We start from the raw sequence: 21,914 nt of genomic DNA on the forward strand, positions 1-21,914 counted from the left end.
TTAAAATTCATGTAAATGCAATAAAGATTTGTTTCCCGCAACAGTAATGCAACTTATGTATCTATCTATAATAAAAAGTACTTGGCAGTGGTTGACCTAATATAAGATGCCCATTATTATGTAATGCAGATGTCATTTATTGTAACATGTGATTTACTCGAAATAAATATTTGGTCTCGATAATTATCTTCAAAGTTCTTAGCACTATCCCCCTACAATACTAGTCTTGTTTAGTTTACAACGGAATGAAAAGGTTCGTCAGTTTTCAAATTGATTCCTTCAACGAATCGCGAGCACATATTACCTTTTGAAACTATGTTACAGAATAATCTCGAGTTAGAGAAAATAATCTTTAACTGTTCGTCAGTAAAGTTCAAAATTATTCAGATCAAAGTTGTTTGACGATTTATCTTGTCAAGAAGATTATTATGATTGATAAACTAAAACCTTCTTGTTGGTTCAACCTGCCATTATTATTTCTTATAAAATAAAATAAAACTATTGTCAATTGGTCAATGTCATCATTGCATTGCACTGATGGGATAGAAAAATAAACAAGCAAAACCTTATTCGTTAGCAAACGTCATATTTATTTAAATGTTAGCAGCACTGTTTCTTGCACTGTTATGTTGGCAGGTTTGACTCTTACAGTACCTACCTAGTGCAAGCGAAAACCGACACTAAGGTGACGAACCTTTTCATTCCGCGACTGTACACAAAATACTCCGCATTATAAGTTGCATGACCGCAGCGGTAGTGATGTGACGCGCGACCGTCGTTACCTGCGGGTAGGGCGGCGGCGGCTGGGCGGGCGGCGCGGGCGCGCGGAGGGTCCCGGGGTAGGGCGGCGGGGGCGGGGCGCGGCCGGCCACGCCCACGTTCACGCCCACTGCTGCTGAGGGGTAGCGGACTAACGGTGAGGTTGATAGCTTGGTACCGTTCGAATTGTTTAGTTGTAACCATAAAGTTAATATTAAATAATATAAAAAGAGTAACAACCACAAGTTGTTAAACGGAACCGATTTTGGATGACTTTTGATGTCATTTGTGTGTCAGTGATCAGGATTATTTCACTGTTTTGTACAATAAATCAATCACTGAACCAGTCACCACGTTTCTGACGCATCCACGATTTCACTCACGTAAAAATCTGTAAATATCTCAGTTCAAATTTTCAGCGCGCCACTAAGTGCCTCTGAACTGTCAAATAGTTGCAAAAAAGGTTCTGTTTGACGTGACGGCATCACGCATCTCTTTTCATCACGCAAGTGTTGCTGCTAATGACATCTCGCTCGCTCAGTTCTTTGTTGCTCTATGTCGCCAGGTATATTAAGTTTATAATTGCTGCTAGTGACATCTTGCTCGCTCAGTTCTTCTTTATTGCTCTATTCCCCTAGGTATATTAACTTTATGGTTGTAACATGTTTTGCCCGTATTTCTCTGGTATTTTTTCTCAGACAAGCTTTTTTTACGCTATGAATCACTGCAGCTGTTTGTAAAGGTTACTATCCCACAAAACACATTAGATATAAGCTTCCTCCATTTTTTTACAGCAGCTCGCAGTCCTGTAAAGTGCTCACGATTGGCGGAGTCACTATGCTCTGCGTGTGATTTGAGTTCGTACTCAAAACTGAGTCAGTCAGAGATGACTCACCGCTAGCAGAGTGCGGCAGCGTAGCGAGCGCGACGGTGCGGTCCTGCCTCACGACGCCCACGGCTCCGTCGAGGCCGACGAGGCGGGTGCCCGGCTGGATGGTGCGGCCGGCCGCTAGCGCCGCGTTCACTTGAGCGGTCATCGCGTTCACTATATTCAAAACTGAGTCAGTCAGAGATGACTCACCGTTAGCAGAGTGCGGCAGCGTAGCGAGCGCGACGGTGCGGTCTTGCCTCACGACGCCCACGGCTCCGTCGAGGCGGGTGCCCGGCTGGATGGTGCGACCGGCCGCTAGCGCTGCGTTCACTTGAGCCGTCATTGCGTTCACTATAGTCAAAACTGAGTCAGTCAGAGATGACTCACCGTTAGCGGAGTGCGGCAGCGTAGCGAGCGCGACGGTGCGGTCCTGCCTCACGACGCCCACGGCTCCGTCGAGGCGGGTGCCCGGCTGGATGGTGCGACCGGCCGCTAGCGCTGCGTTCACTTGAGCGGTAATAGCGTTTACTATGCTCTGAGTGTGAGTTGAGTTCGTACTCAAAACTGAGTCAGTCAGAGACGACTCACCGTTAGCAGAGTGCGGCAGCGTAGCGAGCGCGACGGTGCGGTCCTGCCTCACGACGCCCACGGCTCCGTCGAGGCCGACGAGGCGGGTGCCCGGCTGGATGGTGCGGCCGGCCGCTAACGCCGCGGTCACTTGCGCTGTCATAGCGTTCACTATAGTCAAAACTGAGTTAGTCAGAGATGACTCACCGTTAGCAGAGTGCGGCAGCGTAGCGAGCGCGACGGTGCGGTCCTGCCTCACGACGCCCACGGCTTCGTCGAGGCGGGTGCCCGGCTGGATGGTGCGGCCGGCCGCTAGCGCCGCGTTCACTTGAGCGGTCATAGCGTTCACAATAGTCAAAACTGAGTCAGCCAGAGATGACTCACCGTTAGCAGAGTGCGGCAGCGTAGCGAGCGCGACGGTGCGGTCCTGCCTCACGACGCCCACGGCTTCGTCGAGGCGGGTGCCCGGCTGGATGGTGCGGCCGGCCGCTGGCGCCGCGTTCACTTGCGCGGTCATAGCGTTCACTATAGTCAAAACTGAGTCAGTCAGAGATGACTCACCGTTAGCAGAGTGCGGCAGCGTAGCGAGCGCGACGGTGCGGTCCTGCCTCACGACGCCCACGGCGCCGTCGAGGCCGACGAGGCGGGTGCCCGGCTGGATGGTGCGGCCGGCCGCTAGCGCCGCGTTCACTTGAGCGGTCATAGCGTTTACTATGCTCTGCGTGTGCGCTGAGTTTGCGCCACCCTAGGAAAGGTGATGTGAGAGTTAAGGTAACAGTTGTAACTGGTTCATAGATTTATAAGTGATTTGCAGCTGTGTTTTTCCTAAATAAGATAATTTATATAACTGTAACTTTACCTATTAAGAAATTAATAAATAAACTCAAATTTTTATTCGTTATCTTGGGGGTCACAACCTTGAATCTTGATTCAAAGTCTAAATCATCTTTATCAAGTACATAATATCAGTCTGGAAATTGAGTCTTGATGGGAAGTAAAATAATAACGCAGCAAAGTGTAACAACTATAGGAGTAAACTTCAGGGTTAAGACAGAGGATATTTAATAACGAAGACTGATGAGGGAAACATCACCAAAACTAACGTAATAAATTGCTACGTCACTATTCGCTGGGTGCGAAGTACTAGGTGGGGGTAACATAATCTATCGCAGCGCTCATGGTGGTCAAAAGTAGAAATAATGTAAGCTCTGTCATCAGATGTATCTGTCAATGGCAAAGCGATTCTACATAATACATTTTAATATCATTAATTAATCGCATGAAAAGAGTCCTACTGGGAACTTAAATAAAAGAGTGGACTGTATTTCGATAGGGCTGGTTTAATAGCCGTTTACAATTTGGAAATAACTAGACTATACAACGTGGTAGTACAAAAATGAGTCACAGTAGTTGTTGTGCACAAATGTTTGCCTTATAATGAGAGCGTGAATTATTGAACTCTGCCCTTGTTTTGTTCTCAATTCTTCTACATCTCGAACTTGTCCAGCCAATACCAACAACTTTCCTTTAAATACGGTTTGTGGTTGGAATTTGATATTGTAACACTCACAAATCAGGTCTTCAAAACAATACTCATTTCGATCTGAAAACGATATTTAATTTATTACTAGCGATACAGGAACATTCAAATACATTTACTGTTATATAATGAAACCGTTAAAGTAGCTTTTTCTTTTTGTTTTACTGTAAAACTACAACTATAAATAAAGTAAACAAACCCTGACACAATCAAAATTAAACACACTTTTTGGACTTACCTCATTTGATTTGAATGACCAAAATGATTTCAAAACCTTTTTTCCACCCAAATCGTGGTATCACAACAATTTATTAGTCGAAAATATTTGTTATTTTTTCATTTCGATATTTTTTCACAAATATACGACCTAAATGTCAATGTGACAGAACCCACAAAGTTGTGGACGCTAGTTGGCGCTGTAATCGTGCACAGAGCCAATAGTCTGGTCCGTGAGCACGTAGAATTTTGTCCAATGACCCCTAGCTACCCATCCTTATCGCTCGCGGGTAATTATGTTGCTATCGCGCTCGCACACTCACTGCGGGTGCCAGTCGCACAGTCGCGACAGCAATATGTCGCGCGAGCGATAAGGATGGGTAGCAAGGGGTCATTGGACAAAATTCTACGTGCTCACGGACCGGGCTTTAGTGTAACATAATAGTTGTCATCAAACCTGGAAGTGCATGGGGTGCTGCGCGGTGAACTGCACCTGAGGCCGCTGCACTGGCTGCGTTTGCTGACCAAGCTGCTGCTGCTGCTGCTGCTGCCCGTATTGCGCCCACTACGAGGAACAATATCACATCGTACAAAAGCTAAACACTGCGACATTTTATGTATTTAGGAATAAGTGCTATTTTGCAAAATAAATATTTTTAATGTAATGTGCCGACGACTGTAAATTGTGCTGATATAAACAGTTTTAGATGACTATTGTAACTCGGATTTTTTGCGTAAAACCATAGTACAGCACTAAAGCCCGGTCTGTGAGCACGTAGAATTTTGTCCAATGACCCCAAGCGACCCATCCTTATCGCACGCGCGTAATTATATTGCTGTCGCGACTGTGCCACGGGCGCCTGCAGTGAGTGTGCGACCGCGACAGCAACATAATTAAGCGCAAGCGATACGGATGGGTAGCTTGGGGTCATTGGACAAAATTCTACGTGCTCACAGACCAGACTATAGTTGTAGCAAGAATAACAACGAATAAAATGAATATGATCATTGAAAGTAAGTAATCGTAACAATGATACAATAAGATTATTTATATCGATATTTCCCCATCACAAGGAGTTATCGACTATTATAGGCTTTTGTATTATACCTGCACAGGTATCTTGATCCGCTGCTGCGCAAACATTTGCTGCGGGGGCCGCTGCGGCGATTGCACGGCGTTTCGCAGCGCTTCGTTTTTGTCTTCGCCTTCGAGTTTCACCTCCGCCTTGATCGCCTGCATTGCCGACTGTATGAAAAAAATCATATTTAATAAATACTGACATTCACGCTGATCTAAAAAATCGTCTTGTATTGAATTAGTTCAAGGAATTATTCGTGAAAGCTCGTCCGGTCATGTATTGTTAATCTTTGATGCGAATCTAATAATCCCCTTACACTACCGCGCGCGTCATAAATCTGTGCCAGGTTTTTACCTTAGGCTGGTTTTAGAATCACGCTGACGCACGCTGACCGTCAGCGCTGATAGCCGAAATTTATGGAGCGTCGGCGCCGAGCGATCAGCGTCACTCAGAAACGTTCCCTTCAATTACATACATTTTGATTTGTCAGCGCCGACGATCAGCGAGCGGTCAGCGCGATTCTAAAATCAGTCTAAGTACTTGAGTCACAGCGCACACGAGGGCCTTTTGGCAATGTAACCAAGGCTTACTTAAGCTCACGTGTATAACTAACCTGTAGCGCCATCTGCTGATTAGTGCTAATGATCCTCTGTACGCCGTCGGAGAACATCTGCGTGACAGTTTGCTGCGGACCGCCCTCGACTTTCACTTCGCCCTCTTGTTTCACGTCCTCCAATTCCGATTTCACCTCCTTCGTGGCTTCAATGTTTTTGACTGCTTTTTGGAGTTCCGTATCCATTTTTGTGTCCGGCTTCTGGTCCATATCATCCCTATAACAATAATATTTATATCAGTACTAGCTTTCCGCCCGCGGCTTCGCCCGCGTTTTTGTCTGTCACAGAAAAACCTTATCGCGCTCGTCCCTGTTTCAAAGACCGGGATAAAAACTATCCTATGTCCGTTCCCGGGACTCAAACAATCTCTATGCCAAATTTCATCAAAATCGCTTCAGTGGTTTAGGCGTGAACAGACAGACAGACAGACAGACAGACAGACAGACAGACAGAGTTACTTTCGCATTTATAATATTACTATAGATATCACATAATAATGAGTTATGTGCACCTTGAATTAATCGATTAGTCCTCGAGTGGTGACATCGTCTTCTGATCAAAGACTTAATTAGGCAGGCCTCCCACTCTATGGATTATTCGATTTAGTGAAGATAGGACCTGGATACGGGTAGCACAAGTTCAAAAGTCATGAAAATCCTTGTGGAAAGCCTTGTTCAGCAGTGGACGACCTTTGATTAAAACGAAATATGTATAAAATATGACTCACTCTGGATGTATCTTGGCGTGCCTCTCCGCCATTCCATCCTCAGCCAACTCCAGGCCATCCAGGATGTGTTCCGCATCATTGAGCGCTGCCAGCTCGGGATCAGCGTACTCCAAGATGTTGAACTGCTCGCCGATTTCCGCCGTCAGCGACTCTAAGAGTTCCTCATCATCCTCACCCCCTAGACCCGTTAGGATGTCCACCTGGGTACAAAACAATTAGGTGGTTAAAGTAAAATAGTAAGACATGGGTCTTAACGCGACGTTTATTAATTGTTTATAATTAATTATTACTTGAAATGGAACGCGAAAGTTTAAAATCTTATATTATACGTGGTTAAAGTAAGCCTGTATAATAAGTAAGTAGTCCTATCCCACTTTTGCCATTTGGCTAAGCAAAGCCTACTTGTAGACTGATATCAAAAATTCATTATTGCAAGAAAATAGTCTTAGAGGATAAATGGAAAAGAAGGAAGACATGAAGATGTTATGAATAATATGATACTAAAAACGAGAGTACTTACTTCGCCAATATTCCCAGTATCCTGTTCCAGTTTATCCATGTCTCCCATATCCATTTCGTCAGTCCCTTGGTCTTGATTGGATTCTTGTTTGGTCTCGCCTCCTTGACCTGTACAGAAATTGTCTATTATAAAGAAATAAGACTTTACAAGTTAAATTAAACATTATCAGCTTAAAAATGTAAGGAACAATTATTAAATTCGCATCACGGAAACGAGAAAATCTCATTGGAAGCGAACTTCTTATTAAACATTTCTGAATTCTGTACTCCACCATTAAAGCAAGCTGACAATGCCTTGTATCAACTTGTAGAACGAAATGGAGATCGCAATTTTCTAATATTGTATCAGAAAATATGTGTTTAATTATTGTCTGATGCATGTTGATTTGCCACTTTGAGTCATTGCTACATGAAAGTAAATAGAAAAATAAGTTACCTCCTTGCTGTGACATGACATTCTGTTTGTTCTGTTCCATTTGCTGCTGCGCAGCTGCGTTCGCGGCATTCTGTTGCATTTGGGCGTTATCCGCTGCCACTAAGCGTTGTTGCATTAGTACTGTGAACAAATAAAAACACTTGAGTATTAATACTCAACTTTAAGTGCATTGTAATAAGGTTCAAAACTTACTCTGATGGTCCGGCCTTTGTCCAGGTTGCAAAGGTGTTCTTGGGCGTAAGCCTACTGGCAGAGGATGCCTAAACGGTTGTCCTTCTACATTAATGCCTTGTATTGAACCTTCTTCGTTGTTAGCTTCTGTTGAACAAATAAACACATACATTAGCATTTTATTGTATTTTACAAATGAGTGTCTGCTAATAAGCTCATTATCTAATTTGGTAAATCAGCACTTTGTAATAGTTGAGCGAGCATACAATACTCGAAGCGATTTACAATTATTGTGAGAGCGTATTACTAAATCTCGTCGCTAGTTTTAAAAACATGTTTATTAAAGTTTAATGAAAAATAAGTGTATCATCACTTACGCGGCGGCCACATCTTGTCCGGATGCCGCTGCAGCAAGTCCCTAAGTTGTCTATTGATGTCTTCATTGTTGGTGTAGTGTAGCGGGAAGCGTTGCGCGGGGAAGGCACTTCTCGGCGCCTCAGCCGTGGGCCCGGGGGGCGCGCCGGGGCCCGCAGGGGACGCCCCACCTGGCGTGGGCGGGGCCCCGGGCCCTGCTGCTGCTGGCGACACGCTGCCGTCCGGCGCTCGTAGCCTCTGAATAGCTGCTTTCGGGAAGCAAAAAGGAAATAGGTTAGTCATGTCAGATGATGAATGAAATGTATCATCTCATCAAGACAGGCACTGTGTGGCATATTGTAATAGGTGCTATTTAGCAATATTTTTATTAAGGTAAACAAACAGTTGCATAATAAAAATTACAATTCAAACCTTATGTAAACAGTTTAAGTAATTATACAACCAACACCGTTATACACAAGAGGACTGTAGGTATAATGTCTTTTTCCCTTTGTAGGAGAGCAGTACCTACTAGTATAAGGGCACTAGCAGCTAACGCCACTGATTTCACTAGCTGGCGTCAATACGCTATTATCATTGACGTAGATTGTGCCATAGAGTTATCTACATGATGCGCAAACGCATGTACACGAACTAATTGTGTAAGATTTGCTTCGCCGTCTTTACCGGACCCCATAAAGTAGATATAAAAATTGTTCACTCACACGTACCGTGCATCCGCTGGTCGTGGATGATCTGCTGCTGCTGCTGCGTCTGCTGCTGGCGCTGCTGCTGCAAGTGCTTCCACTGGCGCTCCTGCTCGGCCTCGCGCGCGCTGCGCTGCTGCCCGCAAGTTCGCTCCTGCTCCTACGTCACAACCGACACGTCATCGTCTGCGCTACGCTGGGGTATCACGAGACGTTGGCTGAGCCGTACACTACCCCGAGTAATCTAATGTGCGACTTGATAACTGCTAGGTATATTTTTGTCATTGTCAATGCCAAATACAGTCTAGAAACATCATACTTAAGTAATAATGAATACTACTCATTTTAAATTGAAAAAGCAGTAAAAAAAGTAATTGAAAAGGCACACAATTTAAGACTGCTATTATTAATAAGTATGTGATTCGTCTATTTGATATACGTCTAAGCCAAAGTGTCGTTCTCAGTATTTTTAGAGCATTAGGCATGCTGTAGCTTCGCATGCATATTTATTTTATTTCAATTTGTACAATTGATATTTTACCACAAAACTTATACCGTTACTGTGCCTACATTTGTACAGTTTGTTAGTAAATCAACTCTAAGTATACCAAAATTATATCATCTGAATTAAAAACGACAAAATTACAACAGGTCCCGCATTATAAAACGACACTTAAGTATGAAACCGCACCTCAGAATAAATTGAAGGCTGTGTTTGGCTCAAAATCAAATAATGAAATCCAATTTAATCACAGTCCTGAATCTACGCCTAGGTTTCATTTTAAGGTTCGTCTCATAACAGGAGCCTAGGTGACTAATTCACTATTGTGAATACATTGGAAATAATTATAAAGTCTAACTAAATACCTGCCCTCTTATTGAAACTTCTCACATGCGAAAAAACTACATTAAGTAAATATTGAAGTGTTTGAATATTTACACTATATCTGGTATACAGTTTTTATACAGTGAATGAGTACTATTCTAATATTATTACTTTTTACCTTCCGACTCCACTCATGCTTGATATTTATGTTATTGCTAACTTAACTTCATACCATTTTTTCAAGTAACTTTCATAATCTTTAGAAATTAAAAAACCAAACCAATACAGATAGATAAATTAATGAAATCTTTAGTATGACATCTTGTTAAAACATCTTTGTTAATATTTTTACACATTTTAATTAAGAACGCATAAAATTTTATTCTTGCAATGATTATTCTTGTTGTAGTTATACTTAAATATACTTATTAATATAAATATTATGATACAACTTAGTAAAGACGAACAACATTACCTGCAAACTTACAACTAACATTAAGAAGCTGTGTACACCAGCGTAACAACGCAAATGAACCAACTACACTGATCAATGTTAGAATTGTTAGCACACCAAACCAGCCACCGAATGCGTCGTTAAAGCCAACACTACCAAGGCGAAGCGAAAATAAAAAAAATATCAACATTACGGAAACAGAGGACACGAGTCCGGGAGGCGCATTTGTTTTCGAGAGATGTCTTGTTTAAAAAAAAGAAGCTGAACGAAAAATAAAAAATAATCACACAGCTTACAACGCCATCGAACAGCCAAAAAGTTTCGTCGGGTGACGGGAAATTTGGAGCTAAGCCGATCGCGAGGGAGCGCGGGTCACCCGACGCGAGACTCGCGTACACACCGCGTGCGGGGCCGTGCCGACGTCTCGGGTCACAACAGTGCGGGACGTGCTGATTTTACATTATTATCATCAAACGTATCATTTTTAATGTGTCAATGTTATTAATTAATGCACGAGACAAGCACACGAGAAGCGCGAAAGAAAAAGTATGTCGCTGATATAAATTATAACAGACAAAATCGTTTTCAATATGGAAGGCAAAAGAAAAATGAAACGATCTGCGGAAGGAGTGAAACAACTGAAACGGCGGTCCGCCGCGAAACGCTCGGGAGGGTAATAGGCGGTGTGTAGGCGAGCACGCAGCGCGCGGTACCGTGTGGCGGTCGTGCACGAGGCGCGGCAGCGTGCGCATGATCTCGGAGGGGGTGAGCACGCGGATGTGCGCGTCGGCCTCCAGGAGCCCGGCCGCCGTCACCGTGACGTTGGGCGCGCGCACCGCCGGGCCGCCCGCGACCGCCGACCCGCCCGCCGTCCCACCCGCCCCCGCCGGCGGCGTCGTCGGCGCCCTGCAGCTCTCCGCCTCGCTCGCCGCCGCCGCCGCTCCGCCGCTCGTCTATCGTAACCGTTCGCTTAACAATGGCCGGGGCCGAACCGCAACGCGTTGCGAATCATCCCACATCGCTGTCGCAGTTTGCGCGCCGAATGCAGAATATAATATACTTGTGTAAACGAGGCAAGTGTCTGGTTGGACGCGTCACTTGTTTTGTTGTCGAATGTAGACTTTTTTCATTTAGTGGTGGGTATAAAGATCAATCATTCTACATCGCTATCTCACGATATCTAGTTAGCGATATGTGATTCAGACAGGATAAATTAACTAGCTTGCGTCATCTATTTAAATACATATTTCTGGAATCAACACACATTAAAGCGAGCCACATGTGTAACAGACCGCAACACACAGATTGTCTTACTTTTTCTACTTTTTCGCAAAATAGTGTAGACAATTTAAAATCTATGTCTTGCGGTTCATTGCAAAGCGGCTCTAATGTGCACGAAATAGTTCACCACACACGACTAGTCACTAACCGCCGCCGCCGTAGACAGGACGCCAAAAAGCAAATTTTATCGATGCAGTTTCACCCTAGCAATCCCTACCCCTAACTTTAAACTTCGCGGAATACTAAAATGTATTGGGAATTTAAGTTATTTACAGCTGTGCTAAGTTTAGCGGTTAAAATCTACAGCACCTGTGCAATCTATTGGCACTTAAAACATCGAATTTAAAGTGAGCCCACTCGAATGTCACTTGTAGCACGGTGCATATGAACTGTACAAACAGTAAAATTGTCCCAGCGATTAGCAATCTAAACAAATATGGCGACGGAGACAAGGACTCATCTTGACATACCGAGACAGTGCGGGCAGCGTGCGACTGGTCGTCGCAACTCGTGCGTAGCGTGGTTTACGGACATGAGGCGTTGCTTATGTAATTAAAACTAGCTGGTACTTTAAATGTTCCATTAAAATAATTTGGAGTGAAAACCTTTTGTTCAATATTTAGGTTAATATCAAAAGTAAATGTTATTCAAGCGAAACGATATGCGTAAGTCACGATCATCGTCTGCGTACTTCAAATTTATTTTACTCAAATAGTAATGAAGACATTTGGAATGTTTTAGAGATAGAGCTATTTTCGTCAATATAGTTAGTCAGATGATTGACTTCCGCACATCTCGCTACTCACTGAGTCAACACTTCAACAGCGTTATGGAATTCACTCCAAAACTGTAAGTGTGGATGACACACAGTATAACACAGTGGTAGGTGAGTCGGGTTAGCACACACCACATCATATAAACCAAACGCCTTACCTGCTGGGCTTTCTTCATGCGGATCGCGCTGCGGTTGTCTCTAGCGCGCTGGAGATAAGGTGCTTTTTGCTCTGAAGGCAACGCGCGCCACTTCTTCAAGATTTGCTTGCAGCGGTCCACCCAGTTGGGGAACTCGGTTTTCCATTCCGGGTGGTTGGTGTTGGCGTATAGAACGGCAGATATTGTCGCCGCTGACCCTAAGCCTAGTGAAAGTAGTGAAAATGGAAATGTTTTATTAGATTATGCTTGTAATATATTGCATGGTGATTAAAAAAAAAATAACAAAAAGTATCGCTGTTTAAATTTGTTGAAAAGCCAAGATAATTTTAATGTGTCCCCCACTGGCAAAAAGTAAATCAAACAAAATATACTTCATTTACCAATGTAGACTTATTTGAAACAGGGGTGTTAAGGATATGAAGTTTTGGTTATGGATACGTATACCGAGGTTACGGATATGAAAACATTTCGGATTATCCGAGTTTCGGATAATTTCGGTTACGAATATTAGAATTTAAAAAATGTAAAATTCAAATAGCAAGATGCTGCGCATAGCCACTTTATGTACCTACTATAGCGACACCTATGATAAAGGTAAAACAGGCGGGGATATTAGATGGTGCCAAGGAATGCCAGACAAGTAGGTGACAAATATTAAAAAATATTTAGATCTAAACTCCGCCTTTATCCGAAACTATCCGTAACTTTTGAAACGGTTTCGGTTATGATTACGGATTTTTTTTATTTCGGATATCCGATAGTTTCGGTTACGGTAACGGATAGCTATAACATCCCTGATTTGAAATTCCCGTTTTCCCTTCGAGCGAAGTTAAACATTAGGTTTTTGCTTGTCGACCCCTGAATATTGAGCCATTGGAGCAGCATCCTTATTTAATTACTAAATACTTACTCTCGTCAGCGCGCATCTTATCGGCGCTCCGCTGGTTGTAGGACGGCGGCGGCGCGGGCGGCTGCTCGGGCCAGGCGGCGGGCCCCGGCGTGCCCGGCGTGGCGCTCCCGGGCGTAGCCGCGCCCGCGCCCTCCGAGAATAGCGGGCTTAGGGCGCTGTTGCTACGGAAACATTAGAATGAGGGCTATCGTTTTTATACTTAACAGTTGGCACCCCTGGCGATTGACAGGACCTTACTCTACAGTGGCGCCATCTTGATGAGTGCAAAATTGCAAATACGATAGTCTTCCTACCACTTTCGCGCTCACCAGTTGGTGCCACTGTCTTCGCTACTAGCAAGTGACAGGACCTTACTCTACAGTGGCGCTAACTGGTGAGCGCTAAAACGATATCCCTCATTGGATTAGCTCTGCAATATTATAATATTGCCGTGTGGAGCCGTGTGGTGACGGCAGAGTAGAATACATTTGTCACCAACCCCTACTCTTCCCGCGGGTGTCGTAAGAGGCGACTTAGGGACTACACTTCAAACAGAGAACGGGCAGCAGCGCTCTCTGACAAACATCAATCTTTTAAACTGCGATCTCCAACCCGCCTGCCAAGCGTGGGGATTATGGCAAAACCCTCCACTATAGTGGAGGAAGCTCATGGTCCAGCAGTGGACTGTAAAGGGCTGTTGATTATAATATTGTGATGCGTCTACCTCAAACCTCTGCAAGTCGAAACTTCTATTGGCACAGTACACTATGCGGGAAATTGGCAGAGACGAAGCGCGAGTACGCACAACGAAGTATGGGTGACGCACGGCGAAACTAACTGAAGTGCATGTTTACACAATGCCTCCATCAATTTCCCGCATAGTTTAACTGCGCCATATAATTCGAATTTTTTGGTGTCTCCCTTCAAGTTCAACTAAGGCGGCGGCGTCGTGTGCAGGAGCGCTTACAGAGGTTCTACTGTATTTGCAACAAGACGACGATTTGGCGTGGTGGTTAAACTCAGTCCACGTGGTCCCCACTGACTATTAATGCATTACAAAACATAAAGTAGCCGTAACGAATGGAACAAAAGGTAAATATGTGCTACGTAACGTAAATAAGACATAATACGTCGTTTTTAGGGTTCCGTACCTCAAAAGGAAAAAACGGAACCCTTATAGGATCACTTTGTTGTCCGTCCGTCCTTCTGTCAAGACCCTTTATCTCAAGAACGCGTGAACGTATCAAGCTGAAATTCACATGAAATACTCAAGTCTATTGTCCCTTTAAGCTGTGAAAATATCAAACTTCTAAGCCAAGCCAATCAAAAGATACAGCCGATTATGTCGATATTTTCAACAAATTTTCGACACTCGCAAAGGAATCAAAACCTACAGGATACTTCCCGTAAACTCAGAATCTTGAAATTTGGCATAAAGCATTGTCATATAATGCAAATATAGGAAAAATTGCGAAAATTACATTTTTTTAGTTATATAATATAATAAAAATATTTTAATAAAATGAAACTTACTACCTTATTTCTCACGAACGAATAAAGGTATCAAATTGAAATTTATACCAAATACCTAGATCTATTGTCCCTTTAAGAAGTAAAAAAATCAAACTTCTAAGTTAACGCGATCAAAAGATACAGCAGTTTATACCGACACCTTAGACGAATTTCCGTCACACGCTAGGGAATCAAAACCTACAAGGTACTTCCTGTGAACTCAGAATCTTGAAATTCGGCACGAAGCAACGTTATATATAGTACAGATAAAGGAAAAATTGCGAAAATGATAAATTTGAAGTTATATAAAATTTAAAATATTATTTTTGCTTACATGACATAAAATATTTTTTTAATAATTATAAACTTACTACCTACCCTTTTTCACATGAACGCGTAGAGATATTAAAGTTGAAATTCATATCAAACACTTCTTAAATCTAATTGCCTCTAAACTGTGAGAAATTCTAAATCAACGCAAAAATTCAAAACGCTGAGGTAGGTACCTACCTATAATGCAAATATAGGAAAAATAAATAAATAAAAAATAATCATACCGCATATTTTTTTTTTATAAAACTCCGGACTTTGACGTAATTTTGGTTTAAGTGAAATGAATGGTGTCCATTGGCATAGCTACAGGTTTTACCTTAGAATACTTGTTTTATATTTGTAGGTAGTTACCCTGCCTAAAAAAAAACCCTAGCTACGCCAAAGCTAGCGTTATTTGATAAGGATCAGATATAAACACAAAATAATCTTGCGTGCATACCAATGTTATTTATACCATTTTGCAAGGGGAAAGAGATTTGTGGTTAGCCCTGACTACTTAAGGACAGGAAAAAATCAAATGATACCGCGAGCTAACTACGAACAGCGCCATCTATTGACAACCGTGCGAACTACGTAGTGTCGTTGCTCGGTGATAGGTGTTGCTGATTGCAGCTCATTGTTACAATACTTTTTATTAAAATCGGATTTTATTCCGGAGGTTTTACAATTTCTTACTACTTTCGCAATAGTAGGGAATTTAGTGCAATGATTTGTATGGAGACCCCTCCACTTTGGTATAGAAGGCTCATTTTTGCACCAGTTGTTCTTTGGGTGCTCCTGAGTAGATTTCCGTCGGTAGACATCGGGAGCCCCCCCTGTGGTAGCAGGGGGAGGGGGGGCAAGTTTCCTTCTGCCGCGCTTCATTTTAAGGCCCATATCTTCAAAACTATGAGTATTAGGGCAAGTGTGGTGTCATTTTCGGATAATTAAAGGATGGCGAATTCATTTCTAGAACAAACTTTTTGCCTTTTCATACAAAAAAATAGAAATATGGAGTAAAATTCACAAAAACCAAAAAGTATGCTGAATGGGAAAGCTCCAACGATATAAGCCTCTCCAAATCATTCCTAAAGGGAAATACAGGGTCATGAAGAAAACTTTTCAAAGGTATGCCCAAGCAATTACAGGTACGCAAACTGGGCATTATGGAACGAACCACATGTCCCACAAAATGGGCCTAACAACAGAAGCTCTCGAGCATGTGGAATACAATGTGGAGTCCATGAAACACTTAATACTGTAAGGATGGGTCTGCTTGGGTCAGCATATCCGGCATCAGAAGACTTTTAGGTGGCTTTCACTCAAACGCTTAATTCACTTAACTAATGGATAGGATTTTTTTGTGATGATAGGGAATAAAAAAGGGAGAATAAAGATCCTAATGGGTCGCTGTGGACTACGCTTAGATGTGACCCTACATAAAATAACCCAGACAGCTTTGTATCAGCATTGGCTACTGGCAGTATATCAAGGAGTTCGCGTATAGGATCAGTTGCAAGCAACCGACTCAGTCTTCCCTTTATCCGACTGGTTAGGTGTGGACCAGAGTCGATAGCAACATGGAGCCTACATGGACCGATTTGCCCGTAGCTGCCGAAGCTTGCCTGGAAATGGTGAGATGTAAGTGCAAGAAGTAGTGCAGAAGCTGGTGCTGTCTGAAAAAACAACTATAATGGTCACAGCCGTAGCCTTTGTGTTAAAAATAATCTCCCGTACTATGATAATATCAATCCTCACTTTCCTCACACTTACCTTTCCGTTATCACTGGTACAATAGTATATGTAGAAATAAAAATGTTAATTAAAATAATAATAATAATCATTAGACGTTTAGACAAATTCAAGTTCTTTATTTAGTGCTTTCTTCTTATGATATTTTCAATAATACAATGCATTTAAACTATTTTCAACCTTATGTCTTACACATAGAGTTCAAAATTAATTGAAGAAAAAATACAAATCATGGTAGCATGATGTGCCAGGAACTCTAAATAAATTCTAAAATAATAATCTTTACTTGCTTATGAACCAAATAGTATGAATTCATGGATAAAATAAAGTTTTTTTTCCGACGCGCATTAAAATTCGCCCGCTGTGTCCTGAAGAAAGATTTTTTTTCACCTACTTTTTTCAAAAAAAGTACCAAACAATGGTATATATTTATAATCCTGATAAATGTAGCTTTCAGTACATATTTTTCTTATTAGATTATCTCCAATGGTTTAAAAGTAAACGACGTTTATTTAAAAAAATACTTTTTGGTTTTTGTGAATTTTACTCCATATTTCTATTTTTTTGTATGAAAAGGCAAAAAGTTTGTTCTAGAAATGAATTCGCCATCTTTCAATTATCCGAAAATGACACCACACTTGCCCTAATACTCATAGTTTTGAAGATATGGGCCTTAAAGTGAAGCGCGGCAGAAGGAAACTTGCCCCCCCTCCCCCTGGTACCACAGGGGGGGCTCCCGATGTCTACCGACGGAAATCTACTCAGGAGCACCCAAAGAACAACTGGTGCAAAAATGAGCCTTCTATACCAAAGTGGAGGGGTTCTTGCACTAAATTCCCTACTACAAATCATTACAAATGAAGAAAGGAATTTACGGTGTGGTACCCTCAATGTACAATTAGATTTCGAGCGATACCACTTTTGGGCATTCTCCTTTTAAGTAGTTACTTTCCCCATTGTAATGTTATGAATTTCATTTTGCAATAAAAATACCATAGTTATGACTCGATTGTCGTAATGAACGAACTTTGTAAACCTTGCAGGTTTGTACGGAACCCTCGGTGCGCGAGTCCGACTCGCACTTGGCCGGTTTTTTATTAGTTACAAGAAAGCACTTTTATACGAAGTGTTGTGAAGAACGAAGTGTTTACATATTTCAATTCAAGACAACAACATCAAAACATACCTGCTTCCAAATTCAGTGTGATGGTAAGGCGAGGCGTACTCCATAGGGCTCTGCAACTGCTGCCGCTGCTGCGAGTACGGCGTGCCCGCCATCGAGTTCACGTACGATACTGACGACTCCTGGGACTCCTGGAACAAAGATTAAGCATCAACCTATTGAACTCACATACTTCATTTTGAATAATTGATCTAAACTGAACGGAAACGCAAATGGCCGACATAAAAGACGCATAACGGCCGTTGTTTATTAATCTATGGCACGTAAAATCAATCTTCAAAAAAATAATTAAAATCGAAACAAAAGAAAGATGTCATAAAATACAAACGGAAACTACTGGCACAAAATACGTTTATAAAAAGAGTTTATATGCGTCAAAAAAGCAATACTCAAAATACCCGGAAAAAAAATAGTGACGGAGACACGTTTCCCTACCAATTTGAGAGAGGGCTAAATACAATAAGTCATCAGATTACTGACAGGCGCGGTCTACTTAAATTGGATAAATACCTGCGAGTCATCAGTGAGCACGCCCTTGAATATCTCGTCGACGTCGTTGCTGTCCATATCGGGAAGCGAATCCCGCACCATGGCGTCTAGGTTCACGCCGAGCAGTAGGTCATCTTTGGGAGATATGGTGGACGCTTGCGATGACCCGCCCGTTTCTGTGAAAGAAGGTGCTCTTTATACTAGTCGGACACGTAACCACTATTTACTATTAAATGATCGACGGAAGTCTTCACAGTCACATTTTAGCCCGAATTGGAATGATAAAAATATGATAGAAGAAATTAGAACACACCATGTATGTGGCAATAAATCAACTATAGCCTGACCAGGAACATAAAAACCCTGGCATAGAGGCGCGTCAATTGCATTTGATAGTGCAACACTGAGTACAGTCGTACCTGTGTTAAATTAATAGGCTAACTTTATGTATCAGGATTCAGGATTACGGGCTAATTTGATATTTTCATAAATTAACGAAAAAATATTAAGATAGGTAACCTGATTTAAATAAATTAAATGAAACCATCAATCGAGCTAGTAGAATTTATTTTATTATTCATCAATAATCAAATTCAGAACTTGAATATTCAACTGCAATGTCTGCTGATGAACGCTTCAAACTCAGTACTTCTTTCCCAATCCCATAAAATTCAACACTTAGAAAGTGACAAAAAATTTTAAAATAGGTAGTTGAAACAAACCCCAGCTAATTTTCATAGTGGACTGTACTATACGATAAACATGTCAGTCAATTTGACAACCTTTGTCGGAAACATTATTCAATGAAAATATTGTCCGAACCCTTAGTATTTCTCTTCGACAAATACTTTAACACATTGTGAACCACTTTTCTTTCACGACTATAAAAATATTTTAGTAATTTAATTCATAAAACCAATGGACAACACGCATAAGTTGTAATATTAAGTTAAATTATGACTTAATTTAAAGTTTAGATCACACACATTACACTAGTTTTTATTTCACCTCAATCCATCCAGTATTACCGAAGATAGAGCCTCGAGAAGTTTACGGACTTTTTAAAATTTTCAAAAATTTCCAATACTCGCGCGTGACGTCACAACATGATTTTGCAGCCCCCGCACGTTAACCCATTTACCACTTTTTGCCTTTTTCCAACTAAAATAAAATTTTACCTAACTGACAACTGTTGTTAGTTGTCATCGTTCAATCACATTTCAAACTAGGCGCTAAAAAAGTAACCATTATTATGCCACCTATTGCCAATTTTGTGCAATATGAAGCCATTTTTACATTTATGCACTTAAATATAAATTTTCTGGAAAAATAATTAAGTTTGTTTCTCTGTGCTCAACAACGAGTAAATAGTCCAGTTATTTGTTAATTTTACTTGGAAAGTTTTCCGGAATTTTTGAAAATTGGTGAATAAATAGATTTCGCTATGTTCTTTCCGAATTTTGTGACCTCGTTTATAGCCGCGCGCGTGCCCGCCTTATTAAAAAATATCCGCCTTAAAAAAGGTTTTTGACAACTACTTTTTTCATTTTATAATTTTTGAGACATAGACAAGCTAAGAAGCTTTGACAAATGTGATAAATTTCATGTAATGTAAGTTAAATAGATTTAGAGTTGTGAAACAGTCAAATTAATGTACCTGCTAAATTGCGAGTTCTTTTTTCTTTGATCATGGCAGGACACGCTGCCGGGTGTCCTAAATATGCTGAAGTATAAAAAAATTCGCGTTGCTGAAGTATACATTTTTTTTGTCTTGTTTGTTTCTACATTACATAATTGTATCCTACTAATATTATAGGTAAATGCGAAAGTTTGGATGTCTAGAAGTTTAAAATAAAGTAAAGTAATGTTTATTTCTCACCAACATAACAGATAATATTATGATAACAAACAATCAGGAAAAACAAAAAGTAAGAATGTTGGTGGGTTGATACCTGAATTAGGAAGATTCCTGTGTCTCAGGTTTGTTACTCTTTCACGCAAAAAGCACTCAACGGATTTTGTTGAAACTGTACAATATTATTGTTTGCAACCCAGATTAACATATAGGCTATAATTTATGCCGATCTGTGACACTAAATTTCACGCGGGTGAAGCCGCAGGCAAAAGCTAGTCGTGAAATAAATAGGAAAGTTTAAGGTTCTGAAACGTGGTCGCTTACTATGGGCCTCATAAGAAGGCTCAAGGTCACCCAAAGGGTGATGGAGCGGGCTATGCTCGGGGTTTCCCTGCGTGATCGAATCAGAAATGAGGAGATCCGCAGGAGAACCAAAGTGACCGATATAGCACGCAGAATTGCTAAAATCAAGTGGCAGTGGGCGGGACACATAGCTCGTAGAGACGATGGCCATTGGGCAGAAAATTTCTTGAGTGGCGACCACGGGCTGGAAGACGTAGCGTGGGCAGGCCTCCTACTAGGTGGACCGACGATCTGGTAAAGGTCGCAGGAAGAACCTGAATGCGGGCAGCGCAGGACTGTTCATTATGAAAAACCTATGGAAAACCCAAAGGATTCTCGCCTTTGTCCAGCAGTGAACGTCATTTGGCTGTAACGACGAAATAGGAAAGAATGTAACTATCAAAAATCTTCTCTAAGGCAGCATTTTTCCAATTTCGCAACGAGCGCGGCAATCACACTTAACTAACAGACTAACAGAGAGCATAGCGAAATCTATTTTAATCACCAATTTTCAAAACTCCCGGAACACTTTCCAGGTAACCACGTTAATTTGTACCAAACGACTGGACTATAATTTAATTGATATAAAAATTTGGGTACATCTTCTCAAAAACAAAAGAACTGGTGCTAAAAGGGTTAAGTGACGTTTTGACATTTGTAGAGGGCCTTGTAGAAGGGGAGGCTATGGTGCTGAATGTGGATTAACTCGAGTGTCATAGTAACTTATTAGACTGCTAAGCTTGATGATAAAAAGAAAAATATTTTATTCAATGTACATAGTCTGGTCATAAGTTCTGTCATATGATAATAACTTTTGAATTTTGAAAGAAGGTTTCAAAAACATTTTTTACTGAATTAGAATTAAAAAGAAAAAATGTGCGATAGTTCAAATTTTATTGTATGTGTAGTGGACGCATAAAGAAGTCCGAACTGCAGTTGTCACGTTGCATTGCTACGCGCCAAAGCTGATTTTCGTTGTGCTGAAAAAAATTTAGTTTATCTTTTCATTAAATGATAGGTATAGATGTACCAGAATCTCATGGCAAACAAAAATATTGGAAAAGTGTGTCTTTCATATGGCAAATGTCTATGGATTTATTGTCACCTATCAAAGTAAATCAAGTGAACTGTCAGTCGCTGCAGAAATGTAATCTCTTCATGCCTATTTGTTATTTTCGTGAAAAAGTCGAAAAAGCTCAAGCAAGTCATATTGTTTTCAATGTGTATTGTAAAATAAGGCATAATTTAAAGTCAATCTTTGATTTTAAAGCGCGTCGTTGAGTTGACAGTAAGTTGGAGTGAAATTTGATACATTTAGTTTATTACCTAACTGCGTCAGAAGGGTTTTTTTAATATTATTCTTATAATAGCTGCTTTATCGGGGGTTTCAGGTGTACCTCACAAATTGGTGCAGAGGAATGGTGAAAATGTTATGACCATGTAAATAAAATTGAAAAAGATTTCATCAAGTAAGATGTAAGATAGAATAACTGAAATGGTGGAAGAGCAATTTATAATTAATACCT

General features: G+C 41.3%; 1 protein-coding gene and 1 long non-coding RNA gene across 2 annotated transcripts in view; both read right to left on the reverse strand.

Moving 5' to 3' along the window:
- The window catches only part of LOC135074137 (histone-lysine N-methyltransferase 2C-like), a 72,426-nt gene that overhangs the window by 22,677 nt on the left and 27,835 nt on the right, over positions 1 to 21,914 (reverse strand). Inside the window, exons 24-38 of the mRNA XM_063968440.1 lie at positions 18,213 to 18,367; positions 17,706 to 17,833; positions 12,965 to 13,125; positions 12,055 to 12,257; positions 8,585 to 8,720; positions 7,877 to 8,119; positions 7,521 to 7,646; positions 7,329 to 7,448; positions 6,894 to 7,000; positions 6,374 to 6,573; positions 5,646 to 5,862; positions 5,062 to 5,199; positions 4,411 to 4,518; positions 2,759 to 2,942; positions 783 to 889 (exon numbers count right to left, since the gene is read on the reverse strand). Of these exons, the coding sequence (XP_063824510.1) occupies positions 783 to 889; positions 2,759 to 2,942; positions 4,411 to 4,518; positions 5,062 to 5,199; positions 5,646 to 5,862; positions 6,374 to 6,573; positions 6,894 to 7,000; positions 7,329 to 7,448; positions 7,521 to 7,646; positions 7,877 to 8,119; positions 8,585 to 8,720; positions 12,055 to 12,257; positions 12,965 to 13,125; positions 17,706 to 17,833; positions 18,213 to 18,367 (2,333 nt within the window). The remainder of the gene's footprint in view (positions 1 to 782; positions 890 to 2,758; positions 2,943 to 4,410; positions 4,519 to 5,061; positions 5,200 to 5,645; positions 5,863 to 6,373; positions 6,574 to 6,893; positions 7,001 to 7,328; positions 7,449 to 7,520; positions 7,647 to 7,876; positions 8,120 to 8,584; positions 8,721 to 12,054; positions 12,258 to 12,964; positions 13,126 to 17,705; positions 17,834 to 18,212; positions 18,368 to 21,914) is intronic.
- Positions 3,518 to 4,118, reverse strand: LOC135073762 (uncharacterized). Its single transcript, XR_010257709.1, has 2 exons — positions 3,976 to 4,118; positions 3,518 to 3,800 (listed from the first exon to the last, which is right to left on the reverse strand). It is a non-coding gene; the product is annotated as an uncharacterized LOC135073762 (long non-coding RNA).

This window comes from Ostrinia nubilalis, chromosome 8 (assembly GCF_963855985.1).
Source record: "Ostrinia nubilalis chromosome 8, ilOstNubi1.1, whole genome shotgun sequence".
Lineage (NCBI taxonomy): Eukaryota > Metazoa > Arthropoda > Insecta > Lepidoptera > Crambidae > Ostrinia > Ostrinia nubilalis.